Below are 20,909 nucleotides of genomic sequence, written 5' to 3'. Positions count from 1 at the left end.
CCTATACATATTAACACTAGCATAAAACTTTGTCCAATGTTAACAACCTTCTTTGTAATTTCACATACTAAAGACGCGGCATCACAAATTTGGTTTATATGAGGACCTTTTCACGGTGAGAGAGACAAGCTATTTCTCAGTTGATCGACTAAGTCTCAATGCTATATATCATATATATGTTAGACAATTAATGTTAAACGCTGCCAAAAAAATGTGAAAATTTTCGATAAACTCAAGATATAAGTAATTGACTATTAACATGAAAAACTTTTTATAACTCATATATACATTTTTTTTATTTCCAGTTCCAAAACATTTCTTATGCGGGGCCTAAAGACAAACTCAGCGGAAGAAAACCCCACAATGCTACATGGTGGTACACCGTTGCATACCGAAGCAGAGGGACCAGTCACGGGTGTGGAGTAGTGGTTTCTGACCGCGACAACTCTTTAACCAAAACTTAAACGTGACATTGGTTAGAGTTTCGATCGTTGGCGGAGGCATTACATACCTCTTTGTTTCTAACTGGGCAAAAAATGGGCTTGAGTTGGGGTATTGAGGACATTACTTTGGCCAGGGCACCCGGTTTCTAAACTACCGGGTTGAAACCATTTCACATGGGTTCTGTCATGGATTAGCACATGCCAAAGGAATTACCTTTGGTTGTGGGAATAACATGATGCCCGGTTTCTCATATATACTTCTTTATTTTGTTTTGTTTGAGATTAGATGATGACCAAAATACCTCATACAGTCATACATGTTATAATAATTGTGGGTATAGCAACGTCTTACGTGCTCATGTACGTACCATACTCGGTCGTTTCAGCAAATACAATTTATTGCCGTTTGGGGTAATTGATACAAAGTTATAAACACTCGAATACTCACAATATAAATCTCACATTATATATATATATATATATATATATATATATATATGATCACCCCCAAATCATCCCACTCAAATAATTACTCACACTAAATATTGAGGAAAATAACATGCACTTGGCACCAAACAGTATGCATGATTATTCATGAAGCTAGCCATTCATGATCCATGATCCATGATGATAGAAATCAAACGTAACGTGCAAGAGCAACTGAAAGATCGACGAAGATGCCAAAGAGGAGGATTGAGAGTGCAGTGAAGTTGATGAGATGTAATTCTCTTTCACTTAGCTGTTCCCGGAGGAATGTGGATTTCTCCATCAAACCGGTCAGGGCGGCACATATCGACGTGTACAGGAGCACCCTGCCGATACTCATATGCCATGGAGCAATTTGAACTCTCGAATGTTCTGACGCTCTCGGAAACAGAAATGTAGCAAATCCAAACAACCACTGCAACATAGGTAACTAATTTAGCTTAATTACTTAGTTAAGTGGCATTTAGATATAAGCTGGTTGCTTAATTATATACCTGCAAGCCGTACAAGATAATTGTGGTTAAGCCAATCCATGAATGCAGGCTAAACATGTCGTCTAGATTTTCCATATCGTGGAACTTGAAAACAGCACATATCCCCAATATGCCGGAACAAAGAGCTACGAGGTGGAAGAAGCCGTGAACGTATTTCTGCACCTTGTGTTCCGCCATTACAGTCTTGTATGCCATCATTGCTGCTCATCATCAAAACACACACACTTACGTACGAAACCGAACAACGCATATATATACTTATGAAAAGATTACTTCATTTTATACAGTCTTATGCATGGTTCTACTGAAATGAGTTCATAAATATGATATTGCATATATACCTTCACCAGCAAGGAAAATGAATCCGAAGAACATAAGAAACGGATGAACCTGCCAAATTACACAAATAGAACGTCAGTGAAGTCCTAAGTTACGATGTTCAACTTCTAACCCGTGAATATGAACTACAAAGTACTGGTCTTACATTGAAAACTTTCTGTGAATTGCCAGAATCATAATCGAGACCCCCGCGATAATGCAACAACCAAACAAGCAAGAGTATGAGGGCTAAGATGCCAAACAAGTGTGCACCGATTGTTAATCTAGATGCTGAACGCTGGTACCTGTAGTTTGTACTAGTATGCATTGCAACTAATTAGAAGTGAAAGACGGAGGCTCTTGGATTTAATCCCAAAAATTGCTTCCTTTTGATTAGATAGTGTTATGATGCTGAATGAGTTCTTATATATGCACATTTCCTTTTTGGAAAAGTTTGTGAAAACACGCTAAAAACCTTGTATTGGGATTGCTTGCTCTGTTGGTTTTGGAATTTTGAGCAAAACTTTGAACATTAGAAAAGCATCAGAGGCCAGCTATAGTTGTACGTACTATAGGGTATTTATTCATGCTTACAAATTAACAATCTGACAGAAAACTAATATATAGCTTAGTCTAAAGATCTCTGATGTCCCTGATGTGAATAATATATAGGGAGAAATGAGTACTGGAGTGACAAATGGGGATACCCGAATAAGTGTTAATAAAGCAGCTGACATAGCAGAGGAATGTTATGTAAAGAGCAAGAGCAAAGCAGAGGAATGTTTTCTAAAGAAACCATATATACATTATACAAGATATGCAAAGGACGAGGAAGAATAGAAACTACAAAGTCCGAACAAGGCTATATTACAGTGATTGGGGACATTGATTGCTCGCTTGATCTCATTGGGGAACGGAATTAAGGGATGATGAAGATCAAGAAAAGGATGAGTGGTTGACAAAACTAGTCCAAATAATCGTTGACATGAAAGTCAGCTGTAGTCTGCATTAAGAATTTAAGACATGAAAATAATAAAGAATAAAGAATTGTTGATGATTACATCTTGCATGTTGACAGATTATTAGCACACTATTCCATCTCCCATTGTTGTGTTCTACTGTTCTAGTGTGTTCTTCAAAAGGATCAGGCCCATGAGGAAAACATACTGACATAGGCCTAACTTTGTGTAATTCTATATAAGGGCATGCATACACAGATGACAGATCTCAATTAAGCAGAAATGCAGAATACATGGGCCTTCCTAGTGCGTTGTTTTAAAGAACAATTTTGTACTGGGAGCGTGGGAGGAGTCGGACGGAAGGTGTTTGTCATATCATTTCCTGAACAAAACATCTGCTGGGGATATGGTTGTGACAAATATGCCGAAACTTAACCAAAACAAGCTCTATTCATAGAATGACTAGCTACATATGTAGGCTGCGGTAGCAATTGAACTTGTCTATATATGCTAAATTGGACCGAAAACATAAGAGGAAAAAAGTTCAGAGACAACTCCACGAATTCCTTCTTGGACCCTTAAGCTTCAAAAGGGAAAACCGTGTGTCATTATGTTCATGAGCTTGCATGCACTTGCTTTGCTTTCGATCGCTTGGACCACGACTCAACTTTCCAAATCCAGTTGGAGCATATACAGCTTTGCTAGCCGTAGAAATACTCATTCATACTTGCATAAACTTTTACACATTGCATAATATATATATATATATATATGTGTGTGTGTGTTTGTGTGTGTGCGTGATTTTTCTTAGCTAAGGAGGTCTGCACCAATAGTTTTGGTGTGGATTTCCATTTTTTCACCATTTTTTGATTGAATTTTCTCATCTCCACCGTCTAGTATCTAGATAATATTATACAAATTATCTTTGCAAAATTTCAACTAATTTAGTGAAAGTTAAGACCCTCAAAATTGAAAAACAAATAGATAGACTGAATGAACCGTTCATATTTTTAACAGACAAATGTAATTTTTAGGGCCTTAGCGATTACCAAATTAGCTGACATTTTATAGAGATGATCTAAACAATATTATCTAGATATTAGAAGGTAGAAATGAGAAAATTCGATTAAAAATGGTTAAAAAATGGAAATCCGTACCAAAACATTGGTGCGGACCTCCGCAACAAAGAAAGTATATATATATATATATATATATATATATATATATATATATGATGAAGTATAAACCTAAGAACTCGTAGCTAGGGGAAATGATTGGAGGAATGGGAAAAAGATGATGGAATCGATTTGTTTTCATTGAAATGTGCATCCATTTGATGTTTTCCATTGTTTCGTGATCGTATATTTTTGTACTGTGCATTTATCATGGTATTAACAACTTAGCTAGCTCGCACATTGAGTCTATAATCATCACCGAGTCCGGTGGTTGTCAGATAATCATGCATTCTTTTCTACTTGATAATTAAGTTGATGGGAACTTGTTCTTCCTTCCATCGCCTTTTTTTTCGCATTTTTATTTCAACTTTTATAATCTTCATCTCTCCTTGAAATATGCTAACTCAACTTTGTAGTGTTCTTTACGAGTTATATTAATCTTGTTCAGCAGGTTTTATCCCCGCATGATACACAAACTTGTTCTGCACGTAAATGTGCCGATATCATATTGATTCTTAACTCCTTTTGGGGTTTTCAAGCTTACGAAAAACTTCATGGAAGTACTCCATTTCGATCCGAAGAATTTAGTTTGGTGTGAAGCATGTGAGTGCACCCAAAGAAAACGAAGTTGTATCCAATGTAACTCACGTAGTCACGTTGTCTTGGCCTCGGCAGATCTAATTATGAATGAAATTCACAAGCACATCATTGCATAATGAAATTCTTGTACGTATAAGCACACATATAACTTTCATTCTTTGAAAAGTCATTGAAATTCTATGGACCCTCAGATACAACCCAAGTTGCATTATGCATAAAATTAAAAGATGCCAAGAAGATATAGAAGTTTCAATAACTTGTATTTGCAATCTATAGACGACAATAACACACCGATCGATCAAACATCAGTGCGCTAAGCCACGCCAACGGCTAGCTAGCTACGGATGGCTGATTTCGAGTACTTATTATTCCATATAGCTTACAGTTGTCCAAGAAAAAGACTGGCTAATAAAAAGAGATCAAGTATACTAACTCGTCATTACGTACACAAAAATTGTATGAACTTGAAAGTTTCTTCATAAGAAGATAATATGATCAGATAATTAGAACTCATATTTTGTCAACATCATACACAACCCTGTTATTCAAGTCAAATGACTACAAGAGAGGAACTTGCAGCTAGAAACAATATACACAACCTTGTTTATTGGCCTGATACGTAGGCTCTAGGGTATCTAGTATCCGCTGTCTGAATATGTTGCTCGATCGTTTTGTCTATGATATCGTTAATTTTTGGAATTTAATGAGTTTAGATTCGTGACCCAGTTAAAAACTATAGGGTTTGTGTTGAGGTTGATGCGTTAGGCAGTGCTATACAATATCTATGATCGAACATTAATTCTTGTTGTGAAGGTTTCTGTACGTCTTTATCTATTTGAGTCGATTCCAAACTGTGACGTTATCGAAGAAATTATGCAAATGTCAAGCATGATCGATCATGTGTACGTATAACAATCTTCCTCAAAAGAAAAACAATGAGGTGTTGATTCCAATTCTGAAAGACGTAATTCGGATGCTCAATCATATGATAGATGTCAGTAGCGAATGAATAGATGTTAAAACTTACAACAGCACTACGAGAACTCAGAACTCTGTATACGTAATATATTATTTTTTCTAATAAAAGAACTTTATATATGTAATTGAATTGATAGAAAGTTGAAGTTTGTGGCAATGTGTCAAACGGGGCTAAAATGCAAAATCATGAAATGGATGGATGAGACCAATCACCAATGCCCTCCTCCATTTCCAACTCCATCGATTGCACTCATGCTTGGGGCTCCAACCGACCCTATGTATCAATCCTCTTTCTAACCACCCCTATTTTGCGCGTGGACACCATCTACGTTATACTTTCTAACTATTTCTTCTTTTGCTTGTATATTAAGGTTTCGTTTGTATGCATAAGTAAAATGTTATTTCTCAACCAAACAAAAATGTAAGGGAATGCAAACTCGAGAAAGGATTAGTTTGATTTTACAGTACCAAGTAAAACCAAATTGTAAGTTTTATCATCAGATAGAAAGAAATAGCCAGATCGAGCCAGAGAATAAGGCAATTAATCGATGAAACAAAATGTTTAAGGCTAGGTCGATCATCATGACATTGACTTGTGATGCATGTTGAATATACTTTTCTTGTAATATAAGAAATTTCTCACCTTATATTTAGCCTCCTGATGTGTCATGTTCTTGACTGATATATGAGAGAGACACAGAGGCTGGGGTGCTTGGCATTTTATAAAAAAAAAATTGATACGATGGCATTTTAGAATTGTTTTCGTGGTTTTACATGTCGGGAATAAATGATGTGAAAACGGTCCTACAGTGTTTATACAATGCGACCAAAAATGATTTCGCAGATACGAAATCTAATTAAAGCTGCAGCTCTTATAAAACAAAATTAAAACCCTAAAGCTGAAGTTGTTGAGTAAGGCCGGTGGTGTCCACTGCCCACCCCAAATCCACAATATTGTAAAAACTACAAAGTTATAATGCATTTCTTTTTGGCCTCATGCAGCAGCTGCTGTTGGGTTCGGTGGAATTGGATTAGTTTTAATACTGTAAATCAAGAGTAGTTTGCACTTTGCAGAAGCTAACTCATCCTTTTCCTGCCATTCACTCTGTTCTTCATTTTATTCTGACCGTCCAACGGCTATATACCACATTGTAAAAAAAACGGCTATATACCACAGAAACATTTATTTGTCAGACCTACTTAATTGCTGTCTGCCTGACGCAATCGATCGGAAAAAACATAGATACATCTATGACTTGAATGCAATTAGTGATCTAATGTTTGCGTACATATATAAACAACTGTTAATAACTTACGATACACAAAGATCAAACCAAAAAACTATAGAGTTTTTAGAATCCTCCCATAAAAAACTAATATCGATCAAGTTTTGAAGATGTCGCGCGCTAAACTTGTCAACCGCTACTCTCGATCGATCTAGTGATTTGGTCCCTTGCTTTGCACCTTCCTGATTTACTATATGTATCCGATCCGCCAACTATCCTTAGGGTTAGAGCGACCATACACCATCATTTATGATGACTACTCTCAGTGGCGGAACCTGAGAAAAGATTTTGAATGGGCTAAATTTTTATTCAGTATGGGAAACAATGAATAATTCTAACAAATAGGCAATTTACACTAAATGTATCATTAATTATGATATTTAACACTTAATTAAAAGGAAATAAAGAATTTCGCCGGATGGGTCATACACCCTCTGGCCTCCAAGAGATTTTTATTTTTAATTTAAACCTTCATTATGGTTCGTAATTAGCTACGTATACGTGTTTCTTTGTTCCAAAGATATGTGTTTGATGTTTGGATAGGTATGGTACCAGCTGCAAGATCAAATGGATGTATACAATTGTTATATATAATTTTGATTGACAGAGTACGCATGCACGGTCAAAATTCATATCAATTTAGCTGATATTGTTTGCGGGGAAGGTTTATGTGATAAATAAAATGAGCACCATAAACAATGCTCTAAGCATACTTACTCTGTTAAAATAATTCTAGCTAGCTAGAAGACATATACTTTCAATAACTTGCCAAGAATGATTTGTATTTTTATATGACTAATTAAGTAATTTACTCTTTAATAATACAACTTGAGACAACACCAGTTAGCCGAGTGATGAAATGGTTAATATGGCATACTGTCGACCAATGATAAAATTAAAATGAAGTGGATATAGCTATTTATGTCGTTACTGTCGATCAGAATCAACTTGCTGGAGCAGTAGGATACAACTTTCATATTGCAGATTTTGGGCAATCTCATACTCACATGATCACAAGAAATCAATTATGAAAGGGGTTATATAAAATGCGGGAAAGCTAACAGTAAATAAGATATCACAAAGAGGAAAACTGAAAGATTGACAGCCCTAATTAAGTAAGTATCATACGTGCATGTGATCCAACTAGGGCTCACGGTTCTGGTAATCTGAAATCCGGAGCCTTCGATCAAGGTTCACTAGCTAATCAGTACCCTCGATCATGTTTCATGAATTTAATCAATTATTTCTAGTTAAACAGAAGACTAGTTCAAATTAAATATAAATAATGGAAAATTCTGATGATGCTTGGGAAGATTCCAAGTTCGTCATGGTGGTGGGGTTTGGCTTGCACTCCAGAAAAGGATAAACCTGAAATCGGCGCTGAAAGAAAGAAAACAAAGGAGCAGAGAGGCCCGTCGTCGTCGTCGCTTACGTGGTTGAAGATAATACTGATCTATATGCGAATAAAAGTCGCGGTCTCAGATCATCCATGCTCGTGACACGTGGTGGATCTCCATCCAACCCTACTGGTCTTAACAATAAAGTGAAGCTGACGGAAAAGCTTACCTAGGGCTTTGTTTCTTAGACGGCAGACAAACATCCCAGAAGAGAAGACTTAAAATATATGAACTCACGAATCAACTAATCAACTAGTCTCGGTCTTGCTTCTGCATTATAATGCTCGATCATTCAATTAAGCTTTGTGGAGCTAGCCAATATTAAGCTACTGAAACTAGGTCAATCTAATCCTTTAATTATCATTCAATTCTTCTTCCAACAGTTTCTAACCAAACCTAGCTCATTTGTTAGCTCAACACGTAATAGAGGTACCTGTCCTCCTTTGACAATGGAGATGCCCTTAACACCTATGACTGTGATCACCTTGGTTTGTGGACTACCACAAGTGTATATTTATAGTGCCAAACTTCTTTAACGTACGCATTCAATGTTCAAGTGACCTAGCTAGTGAAAGAAAGTAGTTCGGGGGTTTGTCTTTCAAGTTTTGTTGTTTCGTTTTAGTTCGTTATCGAAAAAAAAGTGACCTAGCGATCGAATTGTGTGATATGGATCGATCTCTAGGTACATCAGTGTTCTGAATTCTTTTGTGCTCGGAGTACGTTTAGAGTTTTGAGATAAACGGACAAAGGTTGATACTAGTGTTTGCATGAGCGTCATGCTCAATGTACATTTGGGATCATGAGATGAGATCCCATGCACGTTCCCAAAGTATCGAAATCTCCAATAATGTCTCAACCACCGATGATACACTACCGGCGTACACTAGCAGAACTCCACATTTTTCAGCTAACGTGCTCCTGGCCAACCTTTTTTCCATGCAATGCAGGCGGCATTCCCATCAAAATAGTCTTCCAAACGAGAAATGCGACGCCGTTTTCGACGGACACGGACGTTAACAGGAGGAGTCACGGGCTTTGATTCGGTTTGACGGGATTGACCCCGTGATTAACGGAGTTAGGCTCGGAGGGAGGCGGCCCATGAATCACGGTCCAATATCTCTTTCTTCTTCTTTTTCTCGTAATGGCATGGATTCTGGGTGGGGGCCGTGAGAGAGACTGGGATTTACATCAGCTTCTGGAGTCTGGACCGTTTTACTGATTTAGGAATTTTGGAAAATTACTTTTTCTTGTGCCTGTTGAAATGGGAAACCAAAATAAACGGAAAGCCTCTCCCTTTACTAATGGAAGAATTAACAATTGGCTAATATCTTGGAACAGAATTCTATTTTTGACCCAAACAAAGGATTTTATATTCTTTTCGTTTAGTTTGAATTCTTTTTTCGTTTTACAATTATTTCTTATGTGGCTGAATGCTTGTTGCGAAAATTTTTAAACCACAAATATGTTATGTTCTGACATAAATTAGAGATTACTCGTTAAATGAGATAACATTAATTGAAAAACCACAAATGGTTTAAAGGGCGGGTAATGAGCCGCTTTGATCAGTATCTCGACATATTTGACATAGTAATTATAAGGCTGGAACATTTTGTCATTCAAATATTGAGACATTTGAACTAAAGCTAACCTTGACTAACGGAAGCGACAAATCAATATGACGCGAACATCCGAGAGTGCACCTTTGTCCACCTCCAATAACTATTTCTTTTTGTACATATTCACCGGCAACGAGTTAAAGGTCATATCATTGGCCGACATGATTACGTACATTAATTCAAAATATACCGACTTTAGAGAACCTTATACAAATTACAATGGCGAAATCTTTGAGAGTGAATTCTTGTTTTAGGGTAAGACCGTAAGAGGATGTAGTCATACAAAGTATAAATTATGCATATTTTTGTAGCAGTGATTGAATTGAGAAGGCGCGTATCTCCGCCGCCCAAGTTAGCAAATCTCGATATCTGATCAAAAGTGGGCGCCGAAATTAGACGCGTCTGAACCAATGTTAGAGCATATTGTGTTTTTTCTCACTCCAACAGCTTCTTATCATATTCTCTAAAGTATAACATATTATAGATAATGAGAAATTCTTTAAATTTATAGCAACCTGCAAAATTTTGCAAAAACAGTATTTAATACTCGTACACTTTTATCCAATAACTTAAGCTTTAATAACAATCAAATAAAATAATAAATAATTAAAATCATTTTCAAACTAACAAATTAAATATATAAAATAATTTATGATTATAAAAATAAGATTATATAATATTTTATTCACTTGTAATAAAATGCATAAATATGCAAAATGAAGAAACTTTTGAAATTTGAATATAAATTTTTTAAAGATTTTAACATTTGTTTTTTTATTTTAGATAAATTTTACTAAAACTGTTGAGATGCTTTAATATTTTAGACAATTCTACTTTAATTACTCGGTTGCCATTACGTCAAATTTGGTTTGTGGCAAATCCGTAAATGATGGATCAAATTGAGGGTCTTCTTGGTGGTATGCGAACGTGTTTACATCTGCAGCCCATGCCAGCCCAAGCGGCAAAATATGTTGCATCCGACACTTGTCATGGCAAAGCTTTTGTTACAGAAAATAACCCGGATAGTTATTTTATTCACCATAATGCCATCTTATTATGGTAAATCCGTAATGTAGAAAACACTGAGGGGCATTCTTCATTCAGGCTGAAAAGGAACGGCGTCTTGGGCGGGGCTAAAGTTACCCGATTGAGAATGCAAATCCCCCCTTTTTTATTTAGTAAATCCTTTTAGTTTTTAAATTAAAAGTTTATCTTCAAAGGTTAAACCTCTTTTAGTCCCAAAAGTCTTCATAATCATTTGTTTTTGTTCACCACCAATGATTCTCATTCCCACTATTCACTGCATTTCTCCACTGCTTTTATTTTTCTACTCTTACTTTTAATACAATTATAGTTTTGGCACTTTATACCTCTTTGAAGAATGAAGAATTCAAAGTTTAATGTTGAAGCTATGAGTATTTTATATCAGTCTGTATTCTTGGAGGAGGGATAAAGTGTTGGGAATCATTGTTTATATATGGAATTAGTGGCTTGAGAAGAACAATATGTGTATGTTGGTATGTTGGCCTATAACTTTGTATTTCTTTCAATTCCTAGCATAATGTGGACAAGGGGTATTATGACAAAACACAATGCTAGATAGGATATGAAATCACAATCCACATATACTAGTTCTAGAGTTGTTTACGTTCATAATTTGATGAAAAGATTATTTCGTATACAATAGGATCAAACTTATCATACGTTAAGTAAAATGAAATTACCATACAATCTTTAATTTTCTCAAGGCAAATATGGTTGCTTCACTTGACAGACAATTTATGTATCAAAACTGTTAAATGATCCACTTGGCATAATTATCGTATTTGTCTACCCTATCTTTTAAGGGTATTGAATCCGAATCCGATCGTTACTAGCTTGAGATTACCAAAGTAATTACTTAACATGAATTCTATCTGTAAACTACTAAAATCTAGCTCAAAAAGAATAAGCAAACTTGTAAATGTTATCCGCATTTGAAAATTATTATATGAATAGTTACTTAACTGACTGACACGCTATTTTAATCAGATATATGATCAATGTGATAAGTAAATTGATAGGCACACACATTCAAATCGTTATCATGCCAGAATACAAAATTATTGCCACTATATTAGCAATTAGGTACATGATATGATTACACACCATTAATATCAAATGGCACATTTGAAGAAAACAAATCCACTCATGATCATATAGAAGGAAGGAAACACAGATCAAGTTAATTGAATAAAAAGAAAGAACAATATCAGTTTCTTAATGGCATGGATCACACAAAATCATCTCAAAACTAATTCCTACGCGGTGACAGTGCATTGTTAATAGATCACAGGTTACACAGCATCACGAAATCTTATGCATTAATGCAAATTTGGCAAATTCTCAACTTGAAAAATGAATTGGTAATTGATAGCTAAGTAATATTTCTAAGAAAAAAAACAGAAATAAAAAGGTGGTGCAAATGTGCATATGAAGAGGACACAGCTCAACAGCTCTCTTTCCCACTGGGCACTCTCTCTCTTCTGTCTCTCTCACACACAGCAATAAAATGAGTTTGCCCTTGGCATTGTCTGTCTCTCTCCCTCTAAGCCTTTTTTGAGGCTCTCTCTTTCTCCCATAGCTGTAGAAATTTAATTCAGAGAGATACTCCTCCCCTCTCTATCTGCTCATCTCTCTCTCTATATAGATAAACGAGAGAGAGAGAGAAATAAAATACTCAAATCAGAAAGAGCAGAACAGTTTGTTTGTTTGTTATTAAGGACTAAGGAAGAAGATGATGGGTTACTTGAGGTTGTTTGCGTTGCTTGTACTAGTAGCCGTTGTTTCTGCTTCATCCAAAACATTACCAATCATGTCCTTTGATGAAGGATACAACAAGCTCTTTGGGGACGACAATCTGATGATTCGTATGGATGGGAAATCCGTTCATCTTACGTTAAACGAACGGACAGGTCCGTTTTCGGTGGTTTTTGTCTTTGGGGTTTTTATTGTTGTTGCTGGCTAGTTTTGTTTGAGATGAGGTTTTTTGAGTTTTGACTATGGTTTTGTCTTTCTTTGGTGGGTCTCTCTTTTAATTGCAGGGTCTGGATTTGTTTCTCAGGACCTTTACATTCATGGGTTCTTCAGTGCCTCCATTAAGTTGCCAACTGATTATACTGCCGGAATTGTCGTCGCCTTTTATGTAAGTAGTCCTCTTTTCATTTTACTTTGATTTTTTACTTGCTTTGTTCTTGGTTGTATTGAATCACTGAGGTGATTTTTATAGTTTTTTACTTCTTATCTGCATGTAAAGATAGCATTTTTAAGCTCTGTTGGGTAATCTAACTATAAGAACAGAGTGATTTGAGTTGTAAATTTGTTTCTGGTTGGTTTTTAACTATTTGGATCCAATCTTTCGCATTGGCTATGCAAGTTCAGTACTTGTTTTCTTAAAGTCTCAATTGTGATGCCCAGAACCTTTTACTCGTTAGTTTCTTAGTTAAACTTCATTTTTTGGCCCAAAGATGAAATCTTCAAACAAAACCATCACACCTGGTTTACTCTGTTAACTTGATAAGTTTCCAAAGTTTCAAACTGTATAGGATGAACTTCTAATCCGATTTGTTGTGTTAACAGATGTCGAATGGTGACATGTTCCCCAAGAACCATGACGAGATCGATTTCGAGTTTCTGGGGAATATAAGGGGTAAAGAATGGAGGGTTCAGACCAACGTTTACGGCAATGGAAGCACCGAGACTGGGAGAGAAGAGAGATACAATCTATGGTTTGATCCTTCTGAGGATTACCATCAGTACAGTATTCTCTGGACTAACTCTCAAATCATGTAAGCATCAATCAAAACCAACCACTCCACATTTGGTTTACACCTCTGTTAAATTTTATCTCTCACCTTTATGTAGAGCACTTTTGTTTGCCAATTCTCACTAATTATCTGATGTTTACTGTTATTGGGGTTTGAAGTATTTTTTCTTCTTCAAAAGATTAAATAATTAATTGTTCTCACTAATAATGTAAGATTCTGAAGTCTGGAGCGCACTGTTTTTGGATGTGATGGCTCTGTTGTGGGGTAGAAGCCGTAGTGCCATGTCTTCTTATTTTTGGAGAATACGGAACAGAACCTGCCCCCTTAAATGCGAGTCCCCGGTTTCATCAAAGCCTGCAATCTGTTTGCATGTCAAAAATTTGTTCAAATCCTGTTTGGTATGCAAGTAACATAGACCGGAAGTTGAGAATTCTAGTTTGAATGGTAGATTCTTTAGTTTAACAGTCAGATAAAACATGATCTTGGTGTAATTAAGACTACTATTTTGATGCAAGCAAGATACACTAGAAATCTTACTAGCATAATAGCGCTGGACTTTAAAGTTCTTACCCTTTTTGTTGAAATTCTCCATCGGTCTTCATGTCTTGTGTAATTTTAGATTTTTACTGTGTACCGATTTTAATGATGTCTCTAAATGCAGATTCTATGTTGACAACATTCCCATTAGAGTGGTTAAGAAATCAGAGTCAATGGGTGGTGACTTTCCCTCAAAGCCAATGTCATTGTATGCTACAATATGGGATGGATCCGGTTGGGCTACTGACGGAGGCAAATACAGAGTCAACTACAAGTATGCACCATTCAAGGCTGAGTTCTCAGACCTTGTTCTACATGGCTGTGCAGTTGATCCAATTGAACTGGTATCAAGGAAATGTGATCAAACCCAAGGTTCTGAATATATCCCTACCGGTGTCACCCGCCTACAAAGAATGAGAATGGAGAGTTTCAGGAAGAGGCTGATGACATACTCCTATTGCTACGACAGAATACGTTACAAGGTTGCGCCACCAGAGTGTGTGATCAACCCCCACGAAGCTGAAAGACTCCGCGTGTTTGACCCCGTTACATTCGGGCATGGACACCGCCGTCAACGAAAACACCACCGCAGCAGCAGAGCAAGCCTAGCTAGTACTACTTCTGTTTGAGAACTAAGAGGTAGGGATGAAGCATTCAATTTCTCATATGAGCACCATTGGCATTCATCAACTTTTGTGTATAGAGAGGAAGGGGGAGAAGAAGAAAACAAACATAGATTTCATTGAGGGTGAATAGAGTTTTTATATGGTTGGAGGGTATGTATATAGTTCATACCTTTATTTTAGTTCCAGTTTTATAATATTCATGCTTGTCCTTTTGGTTTCATAAATTGATTTTAGTGGTGGGTTTCTGTACTTTGTCACAACCTCGTGGGTACAATAAATTTTAGCATATGGAAGTTTACTAGGCTTGGATTCTCTGTCTCTTTGCATTATTATTTTACTGGAATTATTATCATGGAGCATCTTTCATTTTTAACTTATGCCTAATATTTAACCAAGATAAATGCTTTCTAACTTAATCAGTGATTCACTGTCTGATAGCTGTGATATAAATAAGGTCAGAGTGGTGCCATATACTTTGTCAAAGGCTAATTGGAATCCAATGACAAATTAGATGTGACAAGTAATAAAAATGGCTCAGCAGATGGCAGTGATTTTATGTTGGCCTGGAATAGCTCCCCCCCCCCCCCCCCCCCCGAGTTTCACAGTGAATGCAGAAGAAGCAGTAGCACCAGTTAGGTTGGATTCATTCATTCATAAAGGCTTTCATCAAACTTTGCATCCGTGACTTTGAACAAAGACTTCTGGGATGAGTCTCTAACCCAATTGCAATACTTTATAGGACTTCAAATTTAAATTATCCATCACATATCATATTTTCTATATAATTATCCCATTGAAATTGTTTTGGACCACAAGAGAAATGAGCTAGTGCCAATTATTTTTAGTGGTGTTATGCAATCATCATGTGGTAAGTGGTTAGCTAATCCTTTCTCTAAAACACTTACACACTTGCACTGGGAAATTAAACTCTAAAACTAGTCTGAAGTTGGTGGGGTGATGAGAGATGGATGAAGAGATAGACTAAAGAGTGTGTGTCAATAATGGAGGGTACATTTCTCCTTTTTCCTCCATACAAAGGAACATCACACTTTGCCAGTAGGGAGTAAAGTGCAGCTCTGTGGTTAAGGACAAACGGATTGTTTGAATCTGTTGGGCTCTTACCTAATTCTATTAGGTGCAAATCCTTCTATTTAACTCTCGATATTATTTGTTGCACATCAATTAAGGTTCTTAAGTGTTTGACTCTTACCTAATTCTATTAGGTGCAAATCCTTCTATTTAACTATGGATATTATTTGTTGCACATCAATTAAGGTTCTTAGGTGACAGTAGTATCTTCTATAGGGTTTCATGAAATGCTCGGTTTGTAATTGATAGTCTTGGGTTTCTTTGCACTTATTCTTTAATGAAGGTGTCTGTTATTTGTTTAGCGTGTGTGTCATAACTTACCTTAGTGTTAGGTCTCTTATGTTATAAGTGTCTTTTGGCTGGTTTAATAGAACTATTATTTTCTAAAAAAAAATCACGCTTTGCCACAACTTGGCTAGCGCGTGTGCCATAACTTACCTTAGTGTTAGGCCTCTTATGTTATAAGTGTCTTTTGACTGTTTTAATGGAACTATTATTTTCTTAAAAAAAAATCACGCTTTGCCACAACTTGGCTCACCAAAATTAGTTTAGTTGTTTAACCTCTTGAACCCTTACATTTCCTCTATCCATTCAATGCATGTAGGACTGACTGTATAAGTAACAAACCAACTGCACATAAGAGACAAATATCCTCTCTTTTCAAAATTAGAGGACTACTCTTTAAAACGTGTCATATCTAACAACATTTTCTCCTTCTCACTGGGTGAAAGTATTCCACAGTATCCTAACACACATATTCTTCATGACGGAGAATCTTCCACCAGCATTGGCATGTTCACCAGGTCACTAACTGATCATGTAACTAGTCCAACACTTGGTTTGAATACCGTTACACTTCTATATTTTGTGTTGGACTAGTTGTGAACCTCTAAGCAGCATTTGAAAGTTTCAATCACCTACTAGTTGTGAACCTCTAAGTTGCATTTTAAAAGTTTCAATCACCTTGGCCCAATTAAAATAGAGCTCTGCTTTTGGCATTCATATGATCCAAGACCAAGTTATTAGTATTTGCCAAGTGATACGAGCTCCACAGCCAGTCACGCTATTAGAGTATCATGCAAATTTTAAATGTCCTCTTTGCAATCCTACAAGAAAAAATGTTAGATTAATGAATAAATTAGAGAATGGTCAAGATTCTCAGACAAATAAACCTTCAGAACCGACCCATAAATCTTAAGAACCGACCATTTTGGCTGACTTTGTTGTTGCATGTTTGCATCTGACACAGCTAATCTTGTCTCTAGCATCATGCACTATGAATACATTAAGAACCAAGATTCTATAATCAACCCAACCTTGTTTTTATAACGTGTTGCTGCAATTCTGTCCATTTTATTGCTCACAGATGTTACAGTAATGTACAGTTTTATATTGTTGCTCGTTTCCAAGTTTTATTAGTACACAGCAAAGTCAGCCCAAGTGGCGTAGGCTGCGGCCGCAGATTTTGTTAAATACATTATCAATGGCTTCATGGACTTGTGAGCATGTTATTACTGAGCATTGACATTTAGGATTGCCTGAGCCAGAGGGTTAGCTCATTCCAGAACCTACAACTTCCTTCCCTAGACTAAGAATGATCATAGTATCTATGAAGCTATGGTGAATGGTTCTGTTTGGAAGTACAAAAAACTATAACAAGGATTATCTAAGAAAGTCACAGAAGGATTAATAATATAGTTCAAATACAACCTGTGATCCGATACTAGAGAAGGATTGATAATATAGTTGAAATAAAACCTGTGATCCGATACAAGAGCCGATACAAGATAAGGATAGAAAATATAGTTGAAATACTACATGTGATCCGATACAAGAGACCTGACAGGAGGGAGGATGATGTATCTACTGATTTGATACATTACATTACACTAAAAATAAAACCAAGCCTATAACTAATTCTCAGTTGCAGACTCGCTTTTCTCAATTAGTTTGACAAAGTTGCGGACAATGGTTTTCCCTTCTAAAGTTATGATACTTTCAGGATGGAACTGAACTCCCTGCAAATTGAATTCAACCAGTTATAACAATAAAACTGCATTAAGCTTATGGTGCATATATTGTGGTGCAAACAACACATCATTATATCGTTATACAATATAGAATGGAACAGGACGCCAATCTCTTACCTGAAGGTACCTATATTTCTTATGACGAGCAGCCATTATCAGCCCGTCCTCAGTCCAGGCGGTAATCTCAAGTTCTTCACTAGGAAAACTGTCTTTTTCTATAACAAGACTGTGATACCTGCCAGCAGTGAAAGGGCTGAAGAGAGAAAATCGAAATCGTTATAATCATTAACTGAGAGTTCATGTAATGCAGAAGGTGTTAAAAACTTTAGTAACGTGTTTGAAACCAGTTCATCTTTATCAATAAAATGCCAAACAAAGTTGGGCGTGTTTAAAAGGAAAATGTTTTGGGCATTGAATTCCAAACACTGTCATCTTCTTTAACAACAAACCAAAGCTCAACATGCCAAGTCAAAACGCACAGATAGCCTACAGAATAAAATCAGACACAGATTCTTTGAAGCTAAAAAGTAAATGCATTAACTCACTTTGATAGTCCAGCAAACAAGCTGTCTTCCTCCTTCTCATTATAATAAACGGGGGAGCTTTTGCCATGCATAACACCATAAGGAGAACGAACAATCTTCCCTGCAACACCACAAAGATTAATAACAAGGGAAAATAAAACAAATAATTCACTTGCCAATCTTACAAGACATGAAAAAGTATCATAGGTAATCTCAGTATTAACATGATCAGATTTTTATAGACCAAATATTGTGTCTTAAGACTTGCCTCCAAAAGCCTCCCCAATGCACTGTAGACCCATACACACACCAAATAAGGGGACAATGGGTCCTAACTCCAACACAGTTTGCAACGATATTCCAGAATCTTGGGGTGCACCTACAAAAGGGAGATACCATATGTTGAAAGCTAAACTGGTTACCGGGTCTCATTTTATATTGGTTTTCAAGCATCTATTACAGGAAAAAACCATCAGAGCTAACCTGGCCCAGGTGAAATTAAGATGCCTCTGGGGTTTTTCCTGAAAGAATGGAAAAACGTTACGATACAAGATTTCATAAGATCAAACATTTTAGGAAGGATGTTTCTATTCATAATTGGTTGCACACACGTTACGTCGTGTTATGCAAACAATGAATAGGAAAAATACAAATTCTTACTTTTTCAATGCCTCAACAGTTAGTTCATCGTTACGATACACTTCAAAAAGACATCCGAGCTCTCCCATATACTTCATATCAAAAGTAATATGTTAGTAAGCCACCTTCTTAGGAACCATCAATTAATGTAACAACAGATTATAATCATGTAAAATTGTTACAGAAAAGTAATCAAGGCTGATATGCATCTGCGAGTACTTTGAGTTATTATAAGATCTATTAATGTAATGACAAAAAGTAACCAATGTAAAATTCTATAAACCACATATAGATCTCAGTCATCTCACAAAGAGAAAGATAAATGCCTTACATATCTTGTCACGACAGAAAATAATCAATAACTATATACAAAAAAAAAGATAAAAGGATCCAAGATAAATGTATGAATTGAGGATGATACTTGTTAAAGTATCCAGCTTTTCTACAACACATGTATCACAAGATATGAATTATAAAATCTCATAGAAAATTTGATACATTGACAAGTACCAGTCCTCATTTCACACAGTTTATTCATTCGCACGCATCATCAACACAAAAATATTCAACAATAAACAAACAAAAAAAATCTAACCAGCACCTATATTTTTCACCTCTGACCAGATTTTACTGTTCCTTGAATGAAATACATCAACTTTTTACTAAAACATTCCTCATTCAAGAACAAGAACATGGAAATAGCCATCCTTACCTTACCAAAGATTGTAGCTGCAGATCTGATACAAAACTAGATGGTATATATCTTACACAATGTAATTCACACATATATGACAAATAAACAACACAATTCCATAACAGATCAAATTTTCATCACTGAATATGTACATGCAAACATCAAAACCAACCATGGCTAATCAAATTCAGCATAATCAGAAGCTGGAAGCAGAAACAGACCTGACAGAGATTGTAGGTGAAGCTGTCATAGTTGTCGATGACAATGATGGGGCTGTTGGCCTTCTTTTCAGAAACTGAAGGCTTCAAATTGGTCTCTGTGACATGCATGGAAGCTTTGGCAGCGAACCCATTTTGCAGTTTGAGACCAGATTGCAGTTCTGCACAGAAAGATGAGATCTTTTCATTCAAATCAAATAAAAAACCAAGATGAGTTTAAGAGACTTACTCGAGGTGGGGAGAGAGACCAAAGTCGGACGAGCGATTTGAAGGGGTCTGGGTGAGAAAGATAGGAGCTTGGATTGTGTGAGAGAGAGCTCAGATGACACAGCGGCAGCCATTGTGAAGCACACTGTTTTAAGTCCAAATAGGATTGGATTTGGGTCTTTGAGATGGGGACGTTTGATTTATATATTGTCTTTTGGGTCAAAGCATACGTTTCAATTCTGTATAAGAGAACAAAAAGAGAAGAAAATCAGAAGAATGCCATTGCTTTCCTTGTATTCTATTTTTGTAGGCATGTTATTTTCCTTCCAAATAGAGTTACATAAGATTGGAATCATACAAATTACAGTTTCTGAACGTTGAGGCCAAGTTATTTCCTGCTCCGGCGGGTCGAAAATTCGGCGTTCATGACCGAGAAAATGCACTTATTTTCTGAATAGCTAGCCTGCATTAAAGCTAGCATACACGAAAAACTGAATACAATAAAAGAAGAAACGTTTGACAACCTCTTGAAACTTGGTCACGGAGTAAGGTTGATATGTTTTGAAAGGAAATTAGTTCTTATGTTTTGAAGCTGGCATTGACAATGGCGGGGGCTTTTAAGGTTGATATGTTGTTATCTAGCTAGTTTTCATCGCTAATGGATGGACTTCCTACCATCTAGAAGAAAAAGTTTCTAGATTTTCTATCAGTTGAACTTGGTTATACTACAAATAAACCAAACCTAAAGTTGATCAACAACAAAGAGAAACAAATTTGCCGCTATCAT

The 20,909-nt window shown here is 36.3% G+C and overlaps 3 protein-coding genes across 4 annotated transcripts; 1 reads left to right on the top strand and 2 right to left on the bottom strand.

Annotated features, from left to right (window-relative positions):
- Window positions 1-953: 953 nt before the first annotated feature.
- LOC126791664 (probable transmembrane ascorbate ferrireductase 3) lies at window positions 954-2,117 on the bottom strand. The gene is made up of 4 exons (XM_050518138.1): window positions 1,908-2,117; window positions 1,765-1,813; window positions 1,424-1,623; window positions 954-1,344 (listed from the first exon to the last, which is right to left on the bottom strand). The coding sequence occupies exons 1-4, from the start codon at window positions 2,067-2,069 to the stop codon at window positions 1,081-1,083; spliced, it is 675 nt and encodes a 224-aa protein (XP_050374095.1). The 5' UTR covers window positions 2,070-2,117; the 3' UTR covers window positions 954-1,080.
- A 10,266-nt stretch (window positions 2,118-12,383) lies between these two features.
- On the top strand, window positions 12,384-15,024 carry LOC126789891 (probable xyloglucan endotransglucosylase/hydrolase protein 28). Its single transcript, XM_050515965.1, has 4 exons — window positions 12,384-12,706; window positions 12,836-12,936; window positions 13,371-13,579; window positions 14,220-15,024. Exons 1-4 carry the CDS (start codon window positions 12,529-12,531, stop codon window positions 14,722-14,724), a joined length of 993 nt encoding a protein of 330 aa, XP_050371922.1. The 5' UTR covers window positions 12,384-12,528; the 3' UTR covers window positions 14,725-15,024.
- A 2,499-nt stretch (window positions 15,025-17,523) lies between these two features.
- LOC126790664 (anthranilate synthase beta subunit 1, chloroplastic-like) lies at window positions 17,524-20,317 on the bottom strand. Of its 2 annotated transcripts, XM_050516993.1 has the most exons (9): window positions 20,145-20,317; window positions 19,919-20,076; window positions 19,025-19,095; window positions 18,848-18,885; window positions 18,633-18,743; window positions 18,386-18,485; window positions 17,958-18,093; window positions 17,708-17,828; window positions 17,537-17,548 (listed from the first exon to the last, which is right to left on the bottom strand). In XM_050516993.1, exons 1-8 carry the CDS (start codon window positions 20,254-20,256, stop codon window positions 17,724-17,726), a joined length of 831 nt encoding a protein of 276 aa, XP_050372950.1. In that variant the 5' UTR covers window positions 20,257-20,317; the 3' UTR covers window positions 17,537-17,548; window positions 17,708-17,723. The 2 variants fall into 2 exon arrangements, with proteins under 2 accessions (XP_050372949.1, XP_050372950.1); XM_050516992.1 differs by having other exon boundaries at window positions 17,524-17,828.
- Between the last annotated feature and the right edge of the window lie 592 nt (window positions 20,318-20,909).

Source organism: Argentina anserina, chromosome 4 (genome assembly GCF_933775445.1).
Source record: "Argentina anserina chromosome 4, drPotAnse1.1, whole genome shotgun sequence".
Taxonomy (NCBI): Eukaryota; Viridiplantae; Streptophyta; class Magnoliopsida; order Rosales; family Rosaceae; genus Argentina; species Argentina anserina.
Note: the sequence above shows the minus strand (reverse complement) of the source record. Positions and strands in the feature narration are given on the sequence as shown.

Coding starts and splice junctions, on each gene's coding strand:
- LOC126791664 (XM_050518138.1), bottom strand. CDS start 2,069: ATGCATACTAGTACAAACTACAGGTACCAGCGTTCAGCATCTAGATTA. Junction 1,624..1,764: donor CATTTTCCTTGCTGGTGAAG/GTATATATGCAA, acceptor GATGATGAGCAG/CAATGATGGCATACAAGACT. Junction 1,345..1,423: donor TTATCTTGTACGGCTTGCAG/GTATATAATTAA, acceptor CCTATGTTGCAG/TGGTTGTTTGGATTTGCTAC.
- LOC126789891 (XM_050515965.1), top strand. CDS start 12,529: ATGATGGGTTACTTGAGGTTGTTTGCGTTGCTTGTACTAGTAGCCGTT. Junction 12,707..12,835: donor TACGTTAAACGAACGGACAG/GTCCGTTTTCGG, acceptor TTTTAATTGCAG/GGTCTGGATTTGTTTCTCAG. Junction 13,580..14,219: donor TGGACTAACTCTCAAATCAT/GTAAGCATCAAT, acceptor CTCTAAATGCAG/ATTCTATGTTGACAACATTC.
- LOC126790664 (XM_050516992.1), bottom strand. CDS start 20,256: ATGGCTGCCGCTGTGTCATCTGAGCTCTCTCTCACACAATCCAAGCTC. Junction 18,744..18,847: donor CTTAATTTCACCTGGGCCAG/GTTAGCTCTGAT, acceptor TCCCTTTTGTAG/GTGCACCCCAAGATTCTGGA. Junction 17,829..17,957: donor AGAAATATAGGTACCTTCAG/GTAAGAGATTGG, acceptor TTCAATTTGCAG/GGAGTTCAGTTCCATCCTGA.